The sequence below is a fragment of the Lepidochelys olivacea genome (assembly GCF_965140295.1).
Source record: "Lepidochelys olivacea isolate rLepOli2 genome assembly, chromosome: 7".
NCBI classification, from domain to species: Eukaryota; Metazoa; Chordata; order Testudines; family Cheloniidae; genus Lepidochelys; species Lepidochelys olivacea.
Window position 1 is genome coordinate 28,689,289 of NC_140417.1, and position 24,250 is coordinate 28,713,538.

The following is a 24,250-nucleotide window of genomic DNA, read 5'->3' on the forward strand; positions in this document are numbered from 1 at the left end:
TCTGTTCTAATTATTAGACCACGCTGCCTCCCTGAAAGAAACCAATACAGTGCATGTGTAGCACACATGAATAATACCATACACTGCAACATTCTTTCAGAGTAAATGTAGCCTATTTGTGTGCACAAAGCTGGATGAAATCCCAGGACTCTATTTTTCCACTCCCTGTCTCTGTAAAGTGACAATTCCACAAACACATGAGTAACTTTGCATATCTGAGTAGTCCCTGATAAATTTAGTTATACAAATTATTGCTTTGCTGTAATACTCCATAATGAATTTGCAGAGGTCCTAATAAAGTGTATCATTAGATAAGACCCTGGTCTGAGGGCCTAACATCTTGTGAGCCAGGTAGGACATGATGAACTGCGAAAAACCATAGAATTTGTTGTTGAGTGCCCCAAAAAAGATCTTAGATGTACATGTCGAGCAGCCTCATTGTAGTGATAACAGAAAAGTGATTTCAAAACAAAAAAATTAACCCTGGTAACCAAGGAAGGAAGGACATTAGGAGACAGAAGTGGTGACCAAATAGCACAGCTGAATACCTACAGTACCTTTCCAAAGCTCTCAGGAAAAAACAATAGAAAATGTTGTTGCTTGTAACTACTGTGGCTGGTAATAAGATTTAGGAAAACGTTCATATAAAGGTGGAAAAATATTTATCTCAGTCAAAAATAAGCATCTATCATCCTGAATCTCTGTGAGGGTTCAGCATCTGTCCATGCTGAGCACATTGCAGATTCGGGGCCTATGAGACATTGTGATTCCTGGGACAGAGTGCAGTAAAACTTCAAGGAAAAGTCATTTTGCTTTAATTAAGAATATAAAGAGTTACTTGAATAGCAAAGAGTAGGAAGAGTCAGATTATTGGGGAACATCAAGGCTGCTGAAGCTAAAAGATCAAAATCTACAACCCACAGTACGCAAAAGAATACAATTGAAATATTCTTTTAAAAAAATAAGCAACTTTAAAAATGCTAATTACTTGCTGAAATTACAATTAAAACAAAAAAATTTTAAAGTTGAACCCTAGCAAAAAGCTGTCATTCTCACTTGTTGAAACCAGTTTAAGAGAAACCAATTTTAAAAAATGGGAGAAATGGGCAGCCCTTACTAAAAGGACAAGTTAAGCTTTAGCAGTCTGGCTCATGGAAGGAAAAGTAAAATAAAAATCTACAATAAGGCATAAATCATGGAAGTGATAATCAGGGCAGCTAGCTCAGGACAGAGCCTGAGTAGCAGGAGCCTGCTTAATAGTTCTCTTTGCAGAACCAGCAACACAGTATTGCTAAAATTAAAAGTAATTGAACTGAAAACGATATAGTAAATGAGTAGTCCAAGTTACGAAACCACTGTTATGGTTCAAGAAGAAACATAGCTAAGCAGCCTCAAGAAAGGGAGTATGCTAACTGCAGAAAATTGGAGAATGACAATACTTGTGACCATAGTTTCACATGGGGAAGCAAAGAACACTACCTTCATGGATGTCATGCAAATTTACCTCTGTGACTGCTGGACCACAGTCTACTCCCAAGGAGACTTTTCATATCCCATGTACAGCGGCTGGGCTTTTGAGAACGATATGAGATGCACAGACTGGGCATGTTCAATGAATTCTTCCAGCATCTTAACCAAAGCAGCAAACTGTTTTCTGGTGACATTCAGTCAGCCAGGGAAGAAATAGAAGGTGATTTCAAATTGAAGACTTTTTCTACCTAAGGTCTGAAGAAGAGTTATCAGAACCTCTGGGGAAATTTTCATTATCATCTGCTCTGCAAAAGATAGTAAAATGGGGAGAGGCAGAAAGGAAGATCCCATAAACAGAGCTCCAGACCAGGGACCTGACCATCAATGGAGATAGCTTGTCCTGGCAGAAGCAGACCATTGGTAGAGGAGAAGGAGAATCGCTATCCTTTAGTTTGTTTTAATTTTACATTATGTAGTAGGATATAACTTTGTATTTTTCCAGCCTGTGAAACCTTGATTGAATAATTGAAATATAGAACATAAAGTACTTTTAATTTGTTGAAGCACAACAAATGGAAAACATCCTACACAAACAGAAAACACCAAAAGATTGTTCTGAACATCACCCCACTTCTGTCCATGTCAGTACATGAAATGAAAGTATAGAATAATAGGTGAACATATTCCCACCACTAACTGCTGCATAACTCAAAGGAGGACAAAGAGATTCACAATATACAATAGCTACTGAACAATCCGACCAGGATGCAACATTTACACAGAGATCTAAGTTTGAGGCTAAGCACATACTTCAGTGTACTTCAAGGCGGAGGAAGCAGATGGGAGCCCACACTATTCATTCATTTCTGATATAAAATATCACACAATGAGGCACCAGCAGAGAAGAAGAGAAAGGAGAACAAACCGGCTAGAATGCGGAACTAGGGTTAGAGGATGAAGGAGGAAAACAATCCATTAACCAAAACTCCCACTTGATTCTGTTATCAGTGCTCTTCATGTTTCACTTTTAATTCAAGATGCAGTAAAGAAGATCTGGCATTGCAGAAAGCTGCCCTTTGTCAAGATTTTCTCATTACATTAATTTGAAAGCTATCTTTGCTTTAGAGCAGGCTTGTCTGAGCCTGACATGAAGATGAGGATCATCCTCTTTGTTGCAACCATTAGAAACATTACTGAGATCCAAAGTTCAAAAGGATTTTTAAATTTTTGTACATATTTCCTTCATTCTCTAGAATGTTAGACACCCTTTTTGTTTAAAATAACTTTCAAATAAATTTTTTGTTTTCTCCTTTTCGTAACTGTTTTCCCTCCATTTAATACAGAAAAGAATAGTACTCAACCAGTTTAACTCACAATATACAGCATTTTACCTCATCATAGATGCCATTTTGTGCCCTTGTAAGCCCCCATTAAAGTTAACAGACTTGGGGTTAGATTGTACCAGATAAAAGGGAGGCCTGAGTAAAGGACAATGTGGAGTGATACTGCCCCTGGGATTGCTTGAGGTGAGATTGTGTCACAGGGAGGCACAATCCTGTCTTGAGCTTCTGGATGCACAGTGGGTGTGCAGACTGCACCCTCCTTGAACCTTTAAAATGTTAATCCTTTAGGATGGGGGAGCCTGTTCTTCTGGTGCAGCCAGCCCACTCAACAAGCCCTGGACTCCTCCCTGACCTTTTTGAGCAATGCAAGACTCCCAGGGCACCTGACAAGAAAAGTTCTTCATTCTTGTCAGGGGTATGCACAAGGTGAGAAGGTTCCTCCACTCTATGTATCAGTACATGTGCACTTTACAGTCTGGCCCTTCATGGAAATTATGCAAGAATGCTGAAAAGCAGAATTTGGTCCTAGCTTTGTACACCTGCATCACAAATTATATCAATGGCATTCTGACAATAGTGTTTGCTAGTTTACTACTACTGCAGAGCCCATAGAATACAAAACTATACGGGTTATATCAGGCCTTCCGGCTGCAAAACCCCTGGAAGGGAGATAGAGAACCTAGGAACACCATAAGGTTTACCTTGTGAACTTTTCAACTGTTGCACCCCTCATAAGATTTGGGGATCAGGGAGGAGGCAGGACTTTGTACATTCCTTGTAAATAAACAGGATTTCATCAAAACAAATACCAGACTCCACTCTCAATTTCTACTCCCAACTGGAACAACCTGCAGGGCCCCAGACTTTGACTAGCTACATGGTCTAAAGAGGTAGCATTATGAAGGCTTTTCACAAAATAAAACCAGTTCCCCTAAGAGCAAATTAAATGCAAAAAACCCATAAATGTGAGGTTTTCAAACCATTTTATGAATATTTTGCTCAGTCCCCTACTACACATATACAGTTACATTAAATAGGCTTTGGATGGGACATAAACCCACATGTTTCAGTGCAGCAACAAACTTCTAAATACAAGGGCTTAGAAAAAAAATATTGCCTATAGGCAGGTTATTCCATGTTTTTTCCATAACTGTCAACTATATTTGCTGTACTTCAGGGAGGAAGGATGGTCCAGTGTTTAGGGCAATAACATAGGCCTTGGGAGACATGGTTTCAAGTCCCTCCTTTAGCACAGATCTCCAGTGTGACTTTGGGCAAGTCACTCAGCCTCAGAACCCCATCTGTAAAATGGGGATAAGAGTGCTTCCTTGCCTCATAGGAGCGTTGTGAGGCTGAATACATTAAAGATCGCAAGATACTCTGGTAATGGAGGCCATGTAAATACCTAAGATAGATAAACTTGGAGTTCTGGCTACTGTCAGAGACATAATATTGGACTAGTTGAACCACTGGTCTGATTCAGTAAGGCTCTTTCTATAAACCAGTAGTATCCATCAGGCCCAATTTTAATCAAAGCAAATAAACTGAGGCTCCACATCCATGTGTGCTAGAGGCATTACCCATATATGTCAATGATTAATGCTGTAGCCCTGTTGGTTCCAGGATATTAGAGACAAGGTGGGTGAGGTAATATCTTTTACTGGACCAAATTCCATTGGTGAGAGACTAGAGAGTCAAGCTTTCGAGCTCTTTGGAATACTTTCTCCAGACCTGAAAAAGAGCACTGTGTAGCTCATAATCTTGTTCCTCTCACCAACAGAAGTTGGTCCAAGAGAAGACATTACCTCACCAACCTTGTCTCTCTAACGATTAATGTAACATATTAGGATGCTAAAGTATTTATAATACAACAGCCTTTACCTTAACATGTTGCAGAGGGTCAGACGAGCTTGTTTCTGTGCACATGGCTTATCCAGATGTGGAAAAACTGACCAAATGGAGAGTGACCTGTGAATCTCCCCACTAGACCAGTAGCTCAAGGGAAACAAGCTCAGGGCCAGAATAAGAAGGCAGGGCACGAGGGAAAGCCTCACCCCATAAGTGCCTGTTCCCTTATTTTGTCCTCTCACATAATTGCCAACAAAGCCCTGAGGCAACCACCTGCTCCTCCTCCTTCTTCTTCACCCCAGCAGCTTCATATTAACTGGGCACCATTACGGAGTGGGAAAGCCCCCCTGGTAAGCAGGGGTAAGGACCTGGTAAGTCCTGCAGGCCTCTTAGCTGTTTGTGAGAGACTTTAGGTGGAGCTGAAGCTAGCACACAGGAAATCTGAAATAAAACCCCATAAGGCCATTTGCTTTTGAATCCCACCGTGCTGTCAACAGTTCCTTGTTCAGGGTTGGTAAATCCCACAGGACTCAGGGGTCAATCACCCTGCTAGGAGTGCGTACAAGGGTGTGGGATAGCCAGGTCCATGGGAGGCCCCTCAGGGCTCTGGGGACACATCTCTACTGGAATGGAGAGTACAACCTCAGGGATTCAAGCCAAGGACAGGAATCTGCTGGGCCCAGAGCGGTGGAACCCCTGGGGCTCCAGATGGCGGGGAAGGAGGAGAAGGTCCTGCAGAGCTCCTGGGAGAGGTCCATGGTGGGAGTGTTACTGGTTTTTGCAGAGGTGCCTGGGGATGCAGGCAGGGGTGTCAGTCCGTCCGGATTGTCTTCAATAGAAGATTAAGCTCTGTTACCTAATATGATGCTAAACACGATTTTGCAGCAAGTGCAGACAGGGATTAGTGTGTTCAGCCTGTCAGGCGCCATCCACAGGTCCGTTCTGCACTGACCGCAAAATCGTGTTCAGCGCCAGGCTAGCTAACACCACCTCGTTTTCCAGGGCAGGCAAACTCTCCGACTGCCCAGCTCGGGGCAGATCCTTACTAGGGAGGCCTGAGCCCGCCGGGGTGCCTGGGGGCTCTGTACTCCGAGCAGTGCCTTGCCGAGGAGCTGGGGTTCCCGGACAAAAGTGCCCGTTAGGAGCTCTGCGGGGGTACGGGGAAGGGCGCTGGCTCCCTGACAGCTTCCCGGGCGGCCGGCGGGCCTTAGCCCTGTGCCCAGCAAGCGGAACCAAAGCGCAGCGGCTGCAGGGCGGAACGGGCGACGCCGAGGCCGCCGTGCCCGGGCGAAAGCAGGGAAGGCTGCACACGTGACTCCGCGCTGCTCGCTCTCTCCGCCTCCGCTTCCTCCCGGGATCCAAGATGGAGTCGCTGAGTAAAGCGGGACAGGAGATGAGCCTGGCGGCCTTAAAGCGGCACGATCCCTACATCACCAGCATCGCCGACGTGACCGGCCAGGTCGCGCTCTACAGCTTCAGCCCCAAAGCCAACGAGTGGGTAAGTGGGGAGCTGGAGCCTGCCTTCCGCCCGCCCCCTACGAGAGCTACAGATCCCTCCCCTTAACCGTGTGGCGAGACACCAACCCCGCGTTCCCCGCGGAGGAGAGCTGGGCACAGGCCCTGCCCCTACTCCCGGGGAGCGGACACCGACACACACACTCGTTCCCTATCATCAGCGCGCGGATGTAGCCACTGACCCACCCTGCCCCTTTCCCGGGAGAAACCGAAACACCCCCCACCAGTGCGGAGTGGCAGCCCCAGACCCGCCCTTCCTCTCCCCCACCGGGACTGGCGGCCACAGGGGTCAGGGCCGTTCAGATTGTGGGACTGTGATTTGCGGGGTAGGGGCTGTGACTCTGAGAAGTTTGGGATCTTCACACCTTCCCTCCCCCCCAGCAGCTCGGACTCTTCTTAGGCTGTGGAGACCATTTAAATCAGAGGAAACACCAGACAGAGTGAAATGCAATGTCTGATAGGAAAGAACAGACTTTCCTTGTGACATTGCTTGAATGTATGCTATTATAATTGTAGTATGTATTGTAGTTTAGCCTGTCACCCTTTATACTCTCACTCTTTTTTGTTTTTGTAGATTTTTTCTTTTTTTAATTTTTGTGTGTGTGTACACCTTTTTTAATTGTCACTTTCCACTAGCTGGTAATGTTGATGTTCACAAAGTATGGGATTTGAGAAATGTTGAAAATGACTGTTTTGCTTAAATAAAATTTCTGTTTAATTTCAAGAATGTTTTTCAGTTTTGAAAATAAAGGCCATCAATATACACTACATTGCTAAAAAAGAAGGTAGCATGAGTGTAAAGAGGTTTGGGATTACTTTTTAAAAAATCTTGTCAAAGACACATAGGCTTCCAGTTACATGGTTGTAACTGAGCAGCCTCTGAGATCTCAGTCCTGCAAAAACGTAAGCATGTGCGTAACTTTCCACATGAGTAGTCCAGTTGAACTCAGAGTTATCTGCAGGAGTCAGATGTTATTTTGCAGGTGGTAAACCATAAGGGTTTTTTTCTTTTTAGCTAAGTTTTAATGTATAGAACAAAGTCATGGTGCGTAGCATAAAATTATAATACAAGATATGTCCAAAAAAGTCTCATTGTAACTTCTTGTTACAAGATATAACTTTTTTTTAATTTGCAAAGTAAAACATGTATTAGTATGCATGAATATGGGGTTAATATAAAGAAAATACTTAATTTTAACTTTTCTAGTGAAGCTGGTTAGGAAGGGAAAGTAATCAGAAATTTATCATTACTTTCAAAATTGAATAGTTGTTTTTATCAACAAGGTGACATGTATAACTACATATTTGCCTTAAAGGGTTAGCAATTCACTGAAAAGATAAGAGATTAAATCTGAGGCCTATGATGTCAAACCTCTTTGTGAGAAGATACTAAAAACTCGTTTGTTAGAATGCTGCATAACTGTGTGAATAAGCATATCACTAAAATAACTATAATTGCTATCTGTTGTAGGAGAAGACTGACATAGAAGGTACCTTATTTGTGTACAGAAGGTAAGTTACACAAAAATCCTTTAGTGTAGTATGTAACTATTTATTAAGTTTAGATTTTGTCATAGTAGGCTTTCCAGTTAATTCTGATATTTGACCAGAAATTCACCTCCAACTGCCTGTTTTTAAAAAGAAATTTAGCACCTCGGCATATAACTCTTCAAAAAGCACATACACAACTTTTCAGTAACAATCGTGAAGAAAATAAATGAATAAAACAAAGAGAGAATCATAGAAATGTAAGTCGTAATTAGGTTGTTTTGTTAATAATTTTGGTAATAAGGCATCATTCCCTAATATATTCCTGAGTGATTTAAATGACCCAAGTGATGGTGTTTCCTCTACCTTCCATATTCCAGAAATTATGGATTATATCATTTATATTCTTTTCCAAATCTCTCTTAAAATAGTTTCCAGTGAATGGGTTTGCCATTTTCCACTGGTTGTGATACAGATTATGTCACTTAAAAACTAACAGTCTGTATGTGTGCAGATTTGGGATTTTTGATTTGTTCAACAGGTGACTTTGAGAGAAATGTCCCAATATTTCCTTAATGAGAAATAACATGTAAATATTTCATGTTAAACCAAAGGCAAATAACTAATTTAACAATGAATTACTGCTCCGTTAGATGCAAGAAATGTGAATGGAGAATTAATTTATCCATCCTGAGACAGGCAACAACCCATTTAATATTACTAGTATTTCTTTTGTCAGTGGCACTGTGAGGTTCTGAATGTCCATTGGGCTCCATTCCTGTAATCACTTAAGCAAGTGCTTAATTTTACTACGTGAGTAGTCCTGTTGATTTCAATGGGATCTGCTTGCAGTAGTAAAATTAAGCATGTGCATAAATCTTGTAATCAAGTATGTTCAGCGCCTCTCAGGAGGCTCTCAGCACCTTTCCTTATTGGGTCCTTAGTGAATGTAGCCGTGATGTTGATGAAATCTGTACAGCTAATCACATCTGAATATAATGTAGCAGATTTTTGTTTGTGGTTGTGTATTTTTCCTCAGAGTATCCTCACAATATGACCAGAAAAAAGTCATCTTGCTGCTATGTTCACATAAGTGTTAAAAGGCATAGCTGAGCATAAGAATATATTATAATCTAATAATTTAAGAGGAAACAAATATGAAATTGTTTTGTTTTGACCTTAAAGTGTTTGCTTGCCTTTTTCTAAAACTAGACTCTAAAGCAAGTCTTACACAGAATATTTAGAAGTTAAATGTTGTTATGCTTGTCAAAGCAATTTTTCTATATATTCATTTTCTTTTTGGAACTATTTTGAGGTCATGGGGGGGACTCCCCCTTTGTGAGGCAAGTTGGGGTGCTTTTGCATCCTCGGAATATATTCCCTACTCTTTTAATCATGCTCAACTCTCTTAATATTTTTGATTCTAATGAAATTGTGTCTATTTAAGGTAGAGGTAAATTTTGCCAAGAGAGTTTTTATGAGGAAATATAAACATTCTTTTCAAGCTGATAAAATCTCATAAGCCAGCAAAGGTCTTTCCAGAAGACTTTAGGAAACTAGCATTTGCAATACCAGTTTAACCAATAAGACTATCTAGTCCAATATCCTGTCTGGTAGTGCCCAATTCCACTGAATCACCTTGTACAAGAAACATATGAGAGAAGCTTCTTCCTAATTCCAGGCAGAAAGGGTCTGATCCCAAAGCCCAGTTAAATCAATGTGTTTCCATTTACTTCAGTTATCTATGGATGAGGCCCTTAGTAACTGTCCTATGCCATGAAACCCACAAGGGGTCTAAACCCACAAGACCCTGATCTTACAATGACTCATTGCCCATTCTTACCTTTACACACTCTGAGCAATTGCATTGACTTCTAAGGTACTTTTTCGCAGTGCATAAGATTCAGTATTTGCTTAAGTCTTTTCAGGATTGTAATTTTTCATAATGGATGTCATCTGTAGTTAAATCCTGTTCTGAATCCGTATTAAATCCGTTGGCCTCAATAATATCTTGAAGTGCCAAGTTCAACAAGTCAATTATAAACTATAACATTTTAAAAAGCAAAATTTAAACTGAAGTATTTCCTTCAATCAGTTTTAATTTTGCTGATTTTTTTAAAATTTCATTGAGTGTTCTCTTCTAATAATATGAGGAATATTTTTAAATCTGTTACTGCTTTGAATTTTCACTGTTTTGCTCACCGAAAGTGTCAGTTTTATCCATTCTTGCCATTACTTATTAAAACTAGAAAGTTTTTCCACGTAGATCACTCTAGATAGATCATGTAAAGTACTTCTATTAAAGTAACTTTTGTCTTTTACTCATCTTTGACTATTTGTTATGCTGTAGAAATTCATTTGAACCTATAAAATGTTTTCTTATGTGCATAGGCTTGGTTTTATATTGCATGATATATTTGGTTTGGGGTATTTACATGTAAACATGATTATATAACTAGTAACTAGTTTAGTATAAACTAGATATGTTTATAAATGCAGAAACCAGTAAATATATCTGTCTATCTTGGTAAAGTTTCATGTGAAGGTAAGGAACAGAATATTAGTAATGCTTGGTTGAACTGCATAACAGTTTGTCATAAAAATATATTGTGAAGGTGGCTATTTTAACTAAGCATATATGGCATTACAAATTATACGTTTAATCCAGGCTTTGTTTTGGCATTTGAAAGCATAGACGTGATAATATTTTTGTTAAGTAAAAACTTGATATACATTTAACAAATTACTCTATTCTCAATGAAACAACAGGTCAGCTTCTCCCTACTATGGTTTTACGATTGTGAATCGACTGAATATGCACAACCTAGTTGAGCCAGTAAATAAAGACTTGGAATTTCAACTGCATGAACCTTTTCTTCTTTACAGAAACGCTAGCTGTGAGTATAGATGTTTTAAAAATCTGTTATATAGAAGTTCAAACTCTGTCTTCTGATGTAGGCCACTTTCAGGTTCTGTGATCTAATGGTCTGTTTCAAGCACAATGCAATATGTCAGATGCTAATGAAATGTCTGCGGCTATTTCCTTGTCTATGCTACTTGATTTAATACAGTTATGTGTAGCTGCACATTACCTTGAAGTTGCTGTTTATTTTAACCATTTTTATCAATGTAGGGGCGCTATACATAGTTTGATATTCATCCTGTTAGGTCATAAGTCAACTTTTTCTTTTAGAAAAGTAATCAAGTATACAGGGTGGTATGTTGTATGCAAAATGGAATTAAAGTTTTCTGAAACTTTGTAGAACAATTCTGCTGCATCCGGTTACGTCTTATGTGTAACTTTAAACTTGAAAAAAAATTTTTTTTTTTTGTGACTGTGGCTTATGATTTCATATGGTTTTAGTTTTTTTCAGTGTCTTATTTTGCAAGTGGAAGGTGAGAATATAGTCAGCTGTTTCCTGGAAATGAGGCTATTGTGGAGTGGAGGGGACTGCTCAACTCAGGGGAGGGAGCTTCTTTTCTTTACATTAGGATACAGTGGACTCATGTTTATGCATTCCCTCTCCACACACATGTACAGAAATATTTTGTACCCTTTAACCATGCAAGAAAAACATTGAGCTTGAGCCTGTGTAACAATATGCAGTATTATTAGGTGAAGTTTTATAATTCTGAATTCAGTCCTTTTCCTTTGAGCCACAGACAGCTGACCCCCTTTAACTACCTCTCTCCGAGTCCATCAGTATTTGCTTAGCTCCATCCAAATCAATTTTTAAGTCTCAATACTAGAGCATAGAGAGCTACATCTTGGCTTTATATTACATATGATTCTAGTTTCTTCTCCTACTCCCCTTTCTTCTCCCTCCCCATTTCAATTTTTGAGTTTTGGACTTGCTTCCTCACTTTTTCCTCACATATGTAAATTTCTTAATGTTTAGCTTCTCCCCTCCTATAAGAGAGGCAAATGTAGCTGACACAATCTTGAGTATCAGATCTGGGCTCCTCTGTCTGTATTGTGTCTTTCCAATTAAAAACAGTCAGTGGCAGCGCTTTCTGGAACACAATCCTTCAGCTTGTATAAATTCGGTGCATGGGTAGTTAAGCCATAATTTTTGGTTAGGGGTCTGGGAAACAAAAGAGGAGTGTATTTCTCCTCCTCCTCCTTGCCTCAGCATCAGTGTATTTCTGTTTCAGGTGTTATACCCATAGTGCATTCAATTAACAACAGAAAGCATTTAGAGCCAGCTCTTAATGCCCATTCTGTAAAGATTTCAGTAGAAATGGTGCCAAGAAAGCCTTTGTCAAGGTTAAACCATATTGTGATCCTATTCAGAGAAAGAACTGCTAGTTTGGGAGAGAAAAATTACCTCTTGTACTGTGTAAAAATTGCATTGTTAGCAGCCTATTGTACATGAGCAGTACAGTAGCTTTAGATTTTGCACAAAGAATCCATTATGATAGTTAATTAGGAATTGTATGAGTAAATTGTCCTGTTGAGATTTCTGAACTTCTAGAATTTCCCTGACATGCAAACTTCAAAGAAAACATAATTTATGGAGATGTCCAGTTTTAAAAGAATACTGTTTCATAGACAGAGTAAACCAGATAACCCCTTTCTCAGAGAAATAAAATGAGTGGGCTGTATCTGAAGAGCACTTACCCTCCGGTTAGTAAGTTGTATTTTAGAGGGAGATAATTCATGAATGTTGCCTTAAATTCTTTTCCTCCTTTCAAGGTGCAACTATGCAATAGCCCATTATCTTATCTTTATGATAGGCTTTTTCTCTTACTTAAGGTCAAAAAATCATGGGAATAATACTGCTCTGAAAAGAGAGTCTGCCCTTTTTCTTACAGTTGGTTGCTTTGAGAAACTCCTGTGCAATTTCAAAGTCATTTGGAAAAGAAAGCATTATTTCCAGTATAATACAGTTTTGTTAGCCCCTAATTACAAGTTGTGGGGCAACAGAATAGTATAGAACTTATAAATATATTTGTTTACTGCATTTAGGAGAGAAATTGAGGATTACAGGGTTTAGGGGAGTGGGTGGGGAAAATTCTGGTCTCTCTATATATGCAAATTTCTCCACCCCACTCTCATACTAATGGATTACTTTATGGAAAATCAGCCTTTTGTTCTGCCCTTCATATTAGTAACATTTAACAGTTCCAGAGAGAGGATATTTAAACATCTGTGCGTTTTTACCAAGTCAACCAAGCAAGGTCACTAGAAATAATTTAGGTTTCAGAGTAGCAGCCTTGTTAGTCCGTATTCGCAAAAAGAAAAGGAGTACTTGTGGCACCTTAGAGACTAAGCAATTTATTTGAGCATAAGCTTTCGTGAGCTACAGCTCACTTCATCAGATGCTTATGCTCAAATAAATTTGTTAGTCTCTAAGGTGCCACAAGTACTCCTTTTCTTTTTTAGAAATAATTTAGTATTTCTGCCTTTTCAGCGATTCACTTTTAAAATCCTGAACTGGCCTAATTACATACTCCCTTTGTTTTAGTTATTTTTTCACTGAATTTGATGAGGTCCATACAATGAGCATTTCTAAGCTAAAGAAAGGAACATTTCAAAATAGGCAAGGAAGCAGGCTCATTTATGAAACCCACTGTGGTAGTCTAAGTTAATGATAACTTTGTGCTCAATGTGATGAGGAAAACTTGTACTGATTATTCTGCTTCCTGAGCTGGTGGGCTGGGAATGCCTTGCATTTCTCAAGAACTCGTAAAACATCAGCCCATTATCATGGCCACCAAAGCTGCTCCACATTTCAGATCCTGAAAGGAGTTAATCTGTTTCATTTATCATAAGAATTGTGGTCCTGCTGTGAACTAAGATTTGCGCTTCCCTAGGGACATACAGCAAGGGGTAAAAGATGGTGAAGGGAAATTATTTTGCCAGGTTAAATGTTGATTTAAAAAAGTGCCATATCAATAACACTTTTAAAACATATCAGAACTGTGAAGGCAATGGCATTGCAAAGTTCTTCACCATGCCCTGCCGTTATGCCTTGACCTGAAAGGATCATTGGGGAAAAGAGGTACCGGTTCAGTCCGTGACACCTCTGCTGAGACTAACAGCATGGGAAATCCTTGAGTGATACAAATATCTATCGACTGTGAACTGGATTGGTCTCATGTCAGCCACAAAGTAGCCCTCAGATGATTATTTTAGTGCTGGCTGCTTTTGACAGGTAACTTGCCTGGCTGGAGGGGAGAGTAAGAATGATTTGCTTGTCAGGCGTTTGTTTTGTTTGTTTGTTTTTTTTTTGTAGTCCACACATTTCATAAAGGCCCCCATGGGTTATGACTTGCATGCGCATTTTTGCTATGGCAGAATTGCTATGACTAGTTTATCGTGCATTAGAGCTGATTTGTAGCTACTGCACAACAAAAACCTCAGATATATTGCAGTATTCATCTGATGGTACAAATGGCCTTTAATGTTTTTAGTATTGGACTAATAAAAATGTTTCCTATTAGGTCGTTTAGTTTTGCCGTTAGAATTGAATACTATTCTGTTTGTTTCTTCAGCAGTATTATTGAGTACTCTGCATGTGTCTGAAAAACATTTTTGTTTGGTACACGCATTTATTAATTTAACAGTTATATTCTCTTTCATGGGTTGTACTGTCACGAGGATGGACTAAGTGACCTAATACGTTTTTTTATTTTTTCCTCTCATTGAATTTAAGTCTCTAATGAGATCATTTATCCATTGTATCTGTCTCTGAGTAGTGTGTTACAAAGAGAAATAGAGTTTGTAAACAAATAACTTTAAAGAATAAAATTTACATGTATCTTCCAAACTCAAGAATATAAACAGAAAAACTTTTTCCTATTTCTAATATGTTTGTTTTCTCAAAACATCAGTAGGATTAAGACAGATTATTTGCATCCTAGAACAGTACCAAAAACTCTTTAATCATTAGTGAGGCAGGTCATGTCAGCTTCAAAAATTGTATATAATACTGCTTTGAAATTCTAATCCTTTATCCATTATGTATCAGATCTCTCTGCTGCAGAAATGACAATTTATGATGACTTAAGATCTTATTTGACATTATACCAATTAAGGTGATATTCTGGTAGAGTGGAGTTATTACTAGACTGGATAACAAGAAGAAATATTCAATCTCTGTGTTAGGTAGTAGTAAATTCAATGGAGAAAGCATGAGAATGATTCCAAGTGTGAGATTTCTTGGAGTTAGCTGATTTCTTTTAGTCTTTGACACATTTTGAATTTATTTTAAGATTTTTCCTAGGGAAAAAAATCTTTGTTTTCTCTGCCAGTGTGCACATCATACTGTCTCATAGTACAGTCTATGTATGTATGGGACTGAATACATGTGGATCGTAAAATATATAATATGTGGCAAAACTGTTCACATTTCCCCACTCCCAGTATTGTTTAATACAGAGTTGCTGCTTGGACTGTGGTCACTTGTCAATTTCCCTTAATCTTTTCATACATAAGGTGACTCTTATAGTTCATGCTGTTTGAGAAGTTTACATTTTTTTCCCCTCAAGAAGCATTTGAATCACAGTGATAGCATCAAAAACAACCTTTTAAATGTATGTTTACTGTTGTCCCAGAATCTTGTTTAAATCATGCATTGTGAGCTTTTCGTAGAATTCCACATCCCATGATTTCTCGTCCCTTCATTTTTACTGGTGGAAGTACATATAGCAACAACATTATGCATTTGTAGTTTGAAATGTTCATTGTGTAGTTGAAATCAAATCTTAACTTCATTTAAAATATGTGCCAGATTATGATTGCTCTGCAGTAATATTCTCAACAAGTTTAGTCTGCTTTACAGTGAAAGAAAATGTCGAACATATTAAACAGTAATAAACTTACCTCTAAAAGTTTGCAAGAAGTATGCTTCTAATTCTGTTTCATTTATAATTTTCCCTTTGTATCTGAAGTCTCTTTCTTGATGTAGAGGTTTTTTAATCAAAGCTAGTTCACTAGATAGGTCAGGAGAATTAATTTCCATGGTGCTGAAAAGATAGATTCTAAACATAAACTTTTAATATTAAGAAGAGAAGAAATATGGTACTCTGGTGTTTCCTTGCCTTAGTTCTCTGCTTGCCCTTTCCCAGTTCAAGGGTAGGAGAGCTAATGCAACAGAGAAGGTAGATCCTTGAGGGGGGAGGGGAGTGCTCTGATATTCAAAATGAAATCTGAACTACAAGCTGCTGTCTTCTTTGGTTGTCATTTAATGACTTTTTAAAGCTTTAAAAGTACATTCTGTATCCAGAACACTAAAAAACAAAGTAGTTGTTTCATTTCCCAAGATTTACGAACAAAATGTAAAAAAATAAGTTGCATAATTGCTTTTAGTGCTGTGTGTCTTAGCCTTAAGATACTGTCCCATTATCATTTTTATCAGCAATGTTGCCAGCATGACATGTCTCCATGATTGCTGAAGGAGAATGGCTCTATAGCAACTGCATTAGCTCAACCTTCTGGTCCAAGATAAGGAGGTAGCTTGTTGCTTCTTTTATAGAGAGAAGAGGTAAAATACAAGTGTGGGTTTTTTTGTGGTTGTTGTGGTTTGGTTTGGTTTTTTGAGAGGGGAGATAACGTTCAGGTTAAGGATACTAAGAAGAGTGAATAGTATGGTCTTGGAGACAGTGTTTTAACAGCAGTGACTTTCCTATTTTGGGTCACTGTTACAAAGTAGTAATCTATGTTGTGGCTGCGTGAGGCAACTTGATTTGTCTCAGAGCAAATCCATTAGCATTTGGCTTTTACAAGTACGTTGGGTAAAGGATTTAGCACACACTACTAGTAAATCTGGAATACTATTTAGACTAGAGAATATCTTCTCTGATCAAGTTAATTCATTTAATTTTTCTCTGGGACAACAGGTTAAATAATTGGGTTGTGGTTTAGTTTTAATTGCTAGGAGTTTTGTTTCCTTGATTATCCTCAGTTTGTTCTAACCACCTGCCAAGAAGAAAAGTGCATGGTTTCCTTTACTGTCCTAGAGTGCTGTGTTCTGAGGTTCCACACTTCACTGAGATGATCTTTCTTTTTTGCTTTCATGTGACCTATAGAATGTTTTCCGGCAGCTGTTGTTAGGTCTTGTTTTATGTGACATTGTTGTTCTGCAATTTTTCCTGATTTAAAAACAATGGAATATGATACATTTGTATTTCTCAAAGCCTTCATCCTGGAACTATAGTAACTAGTATTGTGCTCCCTTAGAAATTTCTATGAATTTTTTCTTTTTAAACATATTTTGCTAAGTAATAATGGTTCAGAAAGAATGTAACAAAATAGCCATGGAACAAAAAATACTGCATAGGAATTTTAGCTGGCATTTTAATCTCACATCAGAATTACATTAAAGATAACCAAATCTGAGTTGACAAACCAGGAATAAATTATGATGTGGCCCAGGAATGACACTAATTATGTTAAAGACAGCGTGAATATGCAAAATACAAATCTAACAGAAGATACTGGTGGCTGGTGTGAAACAATAACAGCATTTCTGTCTTACCACTAAAAATGTTGCTTCGCTTTCAGTAAATTTAAAATAAAAATAGAGGAAAAGCATTAGTAGAGTGACATCAGTGGAAAAACTGGAGCAACACAATAATGGATTAGACCATAATTTACTATTTTATGTTCAACACCATTTAAACTAATTCAGCAATTGTCCATTCTGAGTGAAAATGAAATCAAGTATTTTCTTGTTGCAACAGGAAGAAAAGCGACTGTACACTTGATGCATCAACAGATGACACTGATACTGTTGAAATAGTGAAACTAAGTAATATCTCACACAGCGTTTTTAAAGAGATACATAGTCTTTACAATAAATCCCACTAATCACAAGCAAATAATGTTGTGTTCAATTAGGCTAGATGTAATCAGTGCTGTAATGGAAAGGATCTTTTACTGTTTTCCTTGCATACAAGGGCACATTTAGCAGGATTTTAATATAACCAGCTGAAAGGACATCAATTTAAAAGGAATTAGTAAACACTTAATAATTTTGCTGCATCTTGTAAAAAGGATTGTTAAGCAATGTCTTAAATGTGCAACAATAAAATGCAGTAGTTTGCATATCAAACATGAACATATAATTAGAAACATTTTCAAAAATCAAATTTTAATATTATCAGATGTTTTATACATAAATTTTTTGTTGTGCTGTTAAAAAGAGGGAGGAAAAGTGAGTACCATAATCTTTGAAAGTGTCTGAAATCCACACTGAATAGGTATCTTGTTAATAAACCTTGTAAATAGTTTGGTAATCTGTTTTCCATCATAAACGACACTGACAGCCTTTCATGATAACTCCCTATGACTCCTTGCCAGCAGCACAGAATGAAACATTATGGTATGTTGGTAGACAGAGCAGATTTGGGATGCATTTCTGGTCTTGTGCTGGTCTGTTTCTGGCAGAATTGAGTGTGACTGTTATCGTTTTCCCCCATTAAGCTATCATTATAGGTTTCTTATCTTTATTTCTTCAGCAAATATGCTTTTGAAGAATTTTTTTTTTCCTGTTGGCAGTTCTGTTAATGGAGTGGGGAAGGAGAAGATGCTCTTTTTATAATGCTCAATTATGCTACAGAATGTGTTCCTGCTAAGGGAGAAATGGTTTAAAATGAAACCAAGCTTTCATAATGTTAAGTTGGCAGCTCAAATAGTTGTTTGGGTTTTTTAATTCTCTCTCAATCATATTATTTCCATAAAACATTTTTAATTTTTGCACGTATGAAGACTCTCTTTATTGGCTCAGTTTCTGGCAATAGTATATTTCTTCAATTCAGTCATCTTGATTTTATGATTGAAGAAGGTTGTTGCCTGTCATCCATGCTGCAGATCCTAAATGTTGGGCCTCTTGCATGCTTTTTAATAAATTCCAAAGATTAGACCTAGAAAATTATATTTCAATTTGCCTTAAACTGTATGTGTAAGAATGCGAGTGCCGTAGGTCAATCTACCTTGGTTGCGTGACACAAACTAGGAAGCTTTTAGTTCACGCCAGCAGCATCCACACTGGGAGTTACAGCACAGCACTTTGGTGTGCACTGCTATTCACATTCCCATAGTCTGAACTGCAGGACAGTGTAGACAAGTCCTTACAGAGGCTTAGTAAGTTACGGTTGGTAAATCAAGTTTTCTGGATCCCCATTGAGCCCTGATATGAAATTATTTTGGCCTATCTTAATATGAACTTCAGTTTTAAGAATTTTTTTTCTTTGAATTTGAAGGATAGTTTAACCAAATAGTGGCTCAGACGTCGTAAAAATCTTAACAAGAACTGCAGTCGAAAGGTGGTGGATTTTTTTTTTAATGTTATTTTTATAAAGCGACAAACTGAATTTCCACCTTTGATAGGTGGAATCTTTTACTCACATGCGTGAGGTCAAGTGCCTCTTTATGATGTGGAAATGTTAGAAGCTAGTATCCTTTCTTTGACATACAATAAATAAATGGAAACATTTTTGTTGCTTTCAGTATGGCACTGCTTCTAATTAAGGCTAGAGATAAATGTTATTGACAAACCCAATAAAAGAATCTGCCAACTCAGGAATCTGTTCACTACCTGTTTGCATTCCATTTGTTGGCTATGAGTATCTGGTAAACAAACACATTAAGCAGAACTAGGAAATCCAAATACAATTCTTCTAATAAACCAAATCTCCACTAGGTGTGTTCCATTTGCAAATTACAATATCTAAAAACTTGGCAAGGATGTCCTTCAGAGAAATAGCTTATTTCAATAGAACACAGAAATATTTCTAATCTTGAAAGATTTTAATGGGTTACTGAAATGACTCTGTCCAGAATCATGAAAAAGATCTTGATCTGTTTTGAAGAATCCCTCAGTGTTTGTGTTACTGAACTTTACAATGGCCCTGTGAACTGATATTTTTCTGTTTAACCATAATTCAGTTGCAGTGCACTGTAGCTAAATATTACTGTAGTTCACACACTTGGCAGATGCTTTGAGCCATCTCTTGGAAAGACCATCTTTCCAAAGGCATGGGTTTCTTTCTGACTTCCATTGAGGTTGGAATGAAATATTATTTTTGAAAATTACTCCATTTCACTTGGTGTATCTTTCAACTCAGTGTGATTTTTAGAACCTGATTCAGCCAAGTTTTAGTTGAACTAATCTCATGATAAAAATTAAGCATATACTTAGTGCCTTGCTGAATCAGAGCCTTCATGACCTCAACTGATCTATGCTTACTAAATGTTAGGAGTAGAGTCTACCATGTACCTAGCATTAAGTAGATCTGTAAACATAAGACTGGTATGATTGCAATTTCAGGGCTGCCTCCCTTGCACACAGATTTCCAGTGGAGAGTTTTAGGTGAGTGAAGGTGCCAAAAAAACCCCTAAGGCTTAATTACCACACTGGAGTTGAAGTCTCATTAAGGCAGTTTTATGTATGACTTAAACTATTACTGACCTCTAAGCAACAAACTGAAATAGTTCATGGTTTTATCTACAAATATTAACTAGAGTAGAACTACATAAGTTCTAGATACTCTTGATGCTTTCATGATCATTAAGCTGTAACATTTGGAAGGTGTATAGTACTTACAAAATGACTTTAGTTTTGCAAATGAAAATTTATTTTATTTTTTTGTACATTTTAAAGTGCCCAACGAAATGTAAGTTCCTAACCTAACTAATTTTATTGTTTTTCATGCGTCTTCTGCACTCAGTAGTATTCCTAATTACGTGGTAAATAATACTCATTCATACATAGGATAGATGAGTGGAGATTGATTGTAGTCTGTGTATTTTAGTGCTAGTGGGCTGCTGCTCTGAGCTGTTTTATTACCAAATGATTTTTGACAGTTTTGTCTTGTTTTCTTTTTATGTTTTCAAGTGTCTATTTACAGTATCTGGTTTTATGACAAGAATGACTGTCATCGAATAGCAAAACTCATGGCAAAGTAAGTACCTGGTTTTTTATTTTTCCTCCAAAAATTCTGCCCTCCAGTGTCACTTATGTAATGTTCTCTCAATTTTTACTGTGAAACATGCTTTTTATATTTAAAATCAAAACTTTGATATTCTCAGTACTGCTCTTTAACTTCTTGTAATAGCTAAATCTTTAATTCACGTTAGAACTTAGAGCATCAGAAGGCTTTCGAAAATGTTCTTATAAATACTTGAGCTAAAACAAGACAAAAATCAATAATTTGCCACCCTTCCCAATGCCCATCTCCCCAAAAACATGTGCACATGCGTTCTCGGTGGTTATATATTTTTATACAACACTGGCTGAAATAAAATATCAAGGTAACCTAGATGGCAGAATATCAGCACAGATAAAAAGGAGTCCAACAAATAAGTTGAAATGATTAAAAACTTGAATGATGAATGCATTTAATTACCAGACCAAAAAAGTGAAGATTTTTATGTTGCCTGTTAGTTCTGTAGTTTTTGAGTTTGTTTAATTATTTCCTATCTAGAAGCCAAGGGATGGGAGAAGTGGTTGTAATCACTGGTGATTGGAAAAAGGTGTGGGGCTGACTGGTGAGAGTGAGTGGAATTATGAACTGTTAAGAGGGCTTCTTTGTCAGAGTCCAGAAATTTGCTGGAAGATGGGCAGGAAGGCCCATGTAAAGCTGGCTATCTCATCTTGTTCTACAATTTTTAATCTTTGTTCAATTTACTAATATGTTTTTGTATTCTAACTAGAATAAATGTGAAAACTGCAGAACAATACTGCAAACAGGTGACTAGTGTTAAACTTGTATATTGTACTGAAGTTGGTAATTACTAATCTTGACACAATTTGTCTAAAGTTGAAGAAAGTGGTGGTAAGCAATTAGAATGGAACAAAGTAACAAAAACCGTTCCTCCTCTAAAGCCAGATGTAAACATTGTGCAGAGTAAAATAGCAAAATAAAATTTAAAAAACTTGTCCAGCCAGCTTAGATCAAAAGAGTGTTTTTTATCACATTTGTATTGGTTTGATCAAAAATTTGTAACCAGTTAGGTGCTGAAAAAGCAAATAAATTGGTAAAACAATACAGATACCAACTTTTATTAATAGAAGGACAGAGTCAAGAGATTGTTAGGCCTAATAAGTTAGTTGATTGAGGGTCTTGATAGCTGTGGTCTTATCTTACAGAACTGCAAGCTTTTCATTTTGGAGAATATATATGCCTTTTTATATTTGAAGAATAAATATGCTTCAGTGAACCACATAATATGAATTTTGTTATTTCTAGGGTTGTCAAGCGATTAAAAAAATTAATTGCTATTAATTGCACTGTTAAACAATAATAGAATGCCATTTATTTAAATACTTTTGGATGTTTTCTACATTTTCAAATATATTTCAATTACAACACAGAATACAAAGTGTACAGCACTCGCTTTATATTTATTACAAATATTTGCAATGTAAAAAAACAAAGTATATTTCAGTTCACCTAATACAAGTACTAGAGTGCAATCTCTTTATAATGAAAGTTGAACTTACAAATGTAGAATTATGTACAAAAAATAACTGCGTTCAAAACTAAACCAATGTAAAACTTTAGCATCAATAAGTCCACTCAGTCCTACTTCAGCCAATCGCTCGAATAAATTTGGTTACCATTTGCAGGAGATAATGCTGCCCACGTCTTGTTTACAATGTCACCTGAAAGTGAGAACAGGCATTTTCATGGCACCGTTGTAACTGGCATCGCAAAATATTTACCTGCTAGATGTGCTAAAGAGTCATATGTCCCTTCATGCCTCAACCACCATTCCAGAATACATGTGTCCATGCTTATGATGGGTTCTGCTCGATAATGATCCAAAGAAGAGTGGACTGACACGTGTTCATTTTCATCATCTGAGTCAGATGCCACCAACAGAAGGTTGATTTTCTTTTTTGGTGGTTTGGGTTTTGTAGTTTCCGCATCGGAGTGTTGCTCTTTGAAGACATCTGAAAGCATTCTCCACACCTTGTCACACTCAGATTTTGGAAGGCACTTCAGATTCTTAAACCTTGGGTCGAGTGCTGTAGCTATCCTTAGAAATCTCACACTGGTACATTCTTTGCGTTTTGTCAAATCTGCTGTGAAAGTGTTCTTAAAACGAACATGTACTAGGTCATCAGCCGAGACTGCTATAACATGAAATATATGGCAGAATGTAGGTAAAACAGAACAGGAGATATACAATTTTTCCCCAAGGAGTTCAATCACAAATGTAATTAACACATTACACATTACATCACATCACAAATGTAATTAACACATTACACATTAACACATTTTTTTTAACAAGCACCATCAGCATGGAAGCATGTCCTCTGGAATGGTGGCCAAAGCATGAAGGGGCATATGAATGTTTAGTATATCTAGCAAGTAAATAACTTGCAACACCAGCTACAAAAATGCCATGCAAACGCCTGTTCTCGCTTTCAGGTGACATTGTAAATTAGACGCAGTCAGCATTATCTCCTGTAAATGTAAACAAACTTGTTTATCTTAGCAATTGGCTGAACAAGAAGTAGGACTGAGTGGACTTGTAGGCTCTAAAGTTTTACATTGTTTTGTTTTTGAGAGCAGTTATGGAACAAAAAAAATCTACATTTGTAAGTTACACTTTCACAGTAAAGAGATTGCACTACAGTACTTTTATGAGGTGAATTGAAAAATACTATTTCTTTTGTTTACCATTTTTACAGTGCAAATATTTGTAATAAAAATAATATAAGGTGAGTACTGTATACTTTGTATCCTGTGTCGTACTAGAAATCAATATATATTAAAATGTAGAAAAACATCCACAAATAATTAATAAATTTGAAGTGGTATTCTATTGTTTAACAGTGCAATTAATTTTTTTGAGTTAATCACGTGAGTTAACTGTGTGATTATTCGACAGCCCTATTTTTTTCATTTAATAAAACCTCCAATGAAATTTTTTGGAGCTGTGGAAAATCACAACCCTGATTTGAGTTAGAGTAAAACTAAAGATCTGATTGAAAGCCCATTGAAGGAAGTAGAAAGAGGAAAAAGATATTATTGGTGAGATTTTGGATACCTGTCCAATATTTTATTGAAACTTCTATCTTCTTTTCTTAAAGACACAAAACAGAGGGAGAAATTACTGCCCTTTGCCTCTCTGTTTTCAAATGGAGGGTGAGAGGGGTGAGTAATAGAGCTGTCACACACCAGCTTTTAAGATCCAAGTCACGAACGTTTGGAAAGTTACAGTAATACAGCTAATTTTTAAATAGAGTGGAATTTACTTCATCCAAAAATATTCTTTCCACCTCTATTTTTTCTAAAGCATCTCTTCTGATTGTCTGTAACTATTAAAAAAACAGCTACTAAAGACTTCTAGCTTTAGATGACCTTCAAAATTTGTGTTTTTGCAACAGTTTGCATCAGTCTTTTTTGTTTTTAATGTATATGTATGTATTATGTATAATATGGTGTTGAAAATACATTTCTGATTTTTGAATAACTTTTTTGATATGTATAAAATACACATTTGGTATGCACGTCTGATATATTTAGAGCATTGAAAAACCTGAAATATTAAAGAAAATTAAGGAACTGTAACTGTCCACTGCTATGAAAGTAGGAAAGATTCATTTTGTGGGTGAAGATGATGA

General features: G+C 37.3%; 1 protein-coding gene across 1 annotated transcript in view; it reads left to right on the forward strand.

Moving 5' to 3' along the window:
* The first annotated feature begins 6,010 nt into the window (after positions 1-6,010).
* DCP1A (decapping mRNA 1A) overlaps positions 6,011-24,250 on the forward strand; it is a 49,207-nt gene continuing 30,967 nt past the window's right edge. Inside the window, exons 1-4 of the mRNA XM_084634451.1 lie at positions 6,011-6,159; positions 7,648-7,688; positions 10,434-10,561; positions 20,507-20,573. Of these exons, the coding sequence (XP_084490577.1) occupies positions 6,025-6,159; positions 7,648-7,688; positions 10,434-10,561; positions 20,507-20,573 (371 nt within the window). The 5' untranslated portion in view covers positions 6,011-6,024. The remainder of the gene's footprint in view (positions 6,160-7,647; positions 7,689-10,433; positions 10,562-20,506; positions 20,574-24,250) is intronic.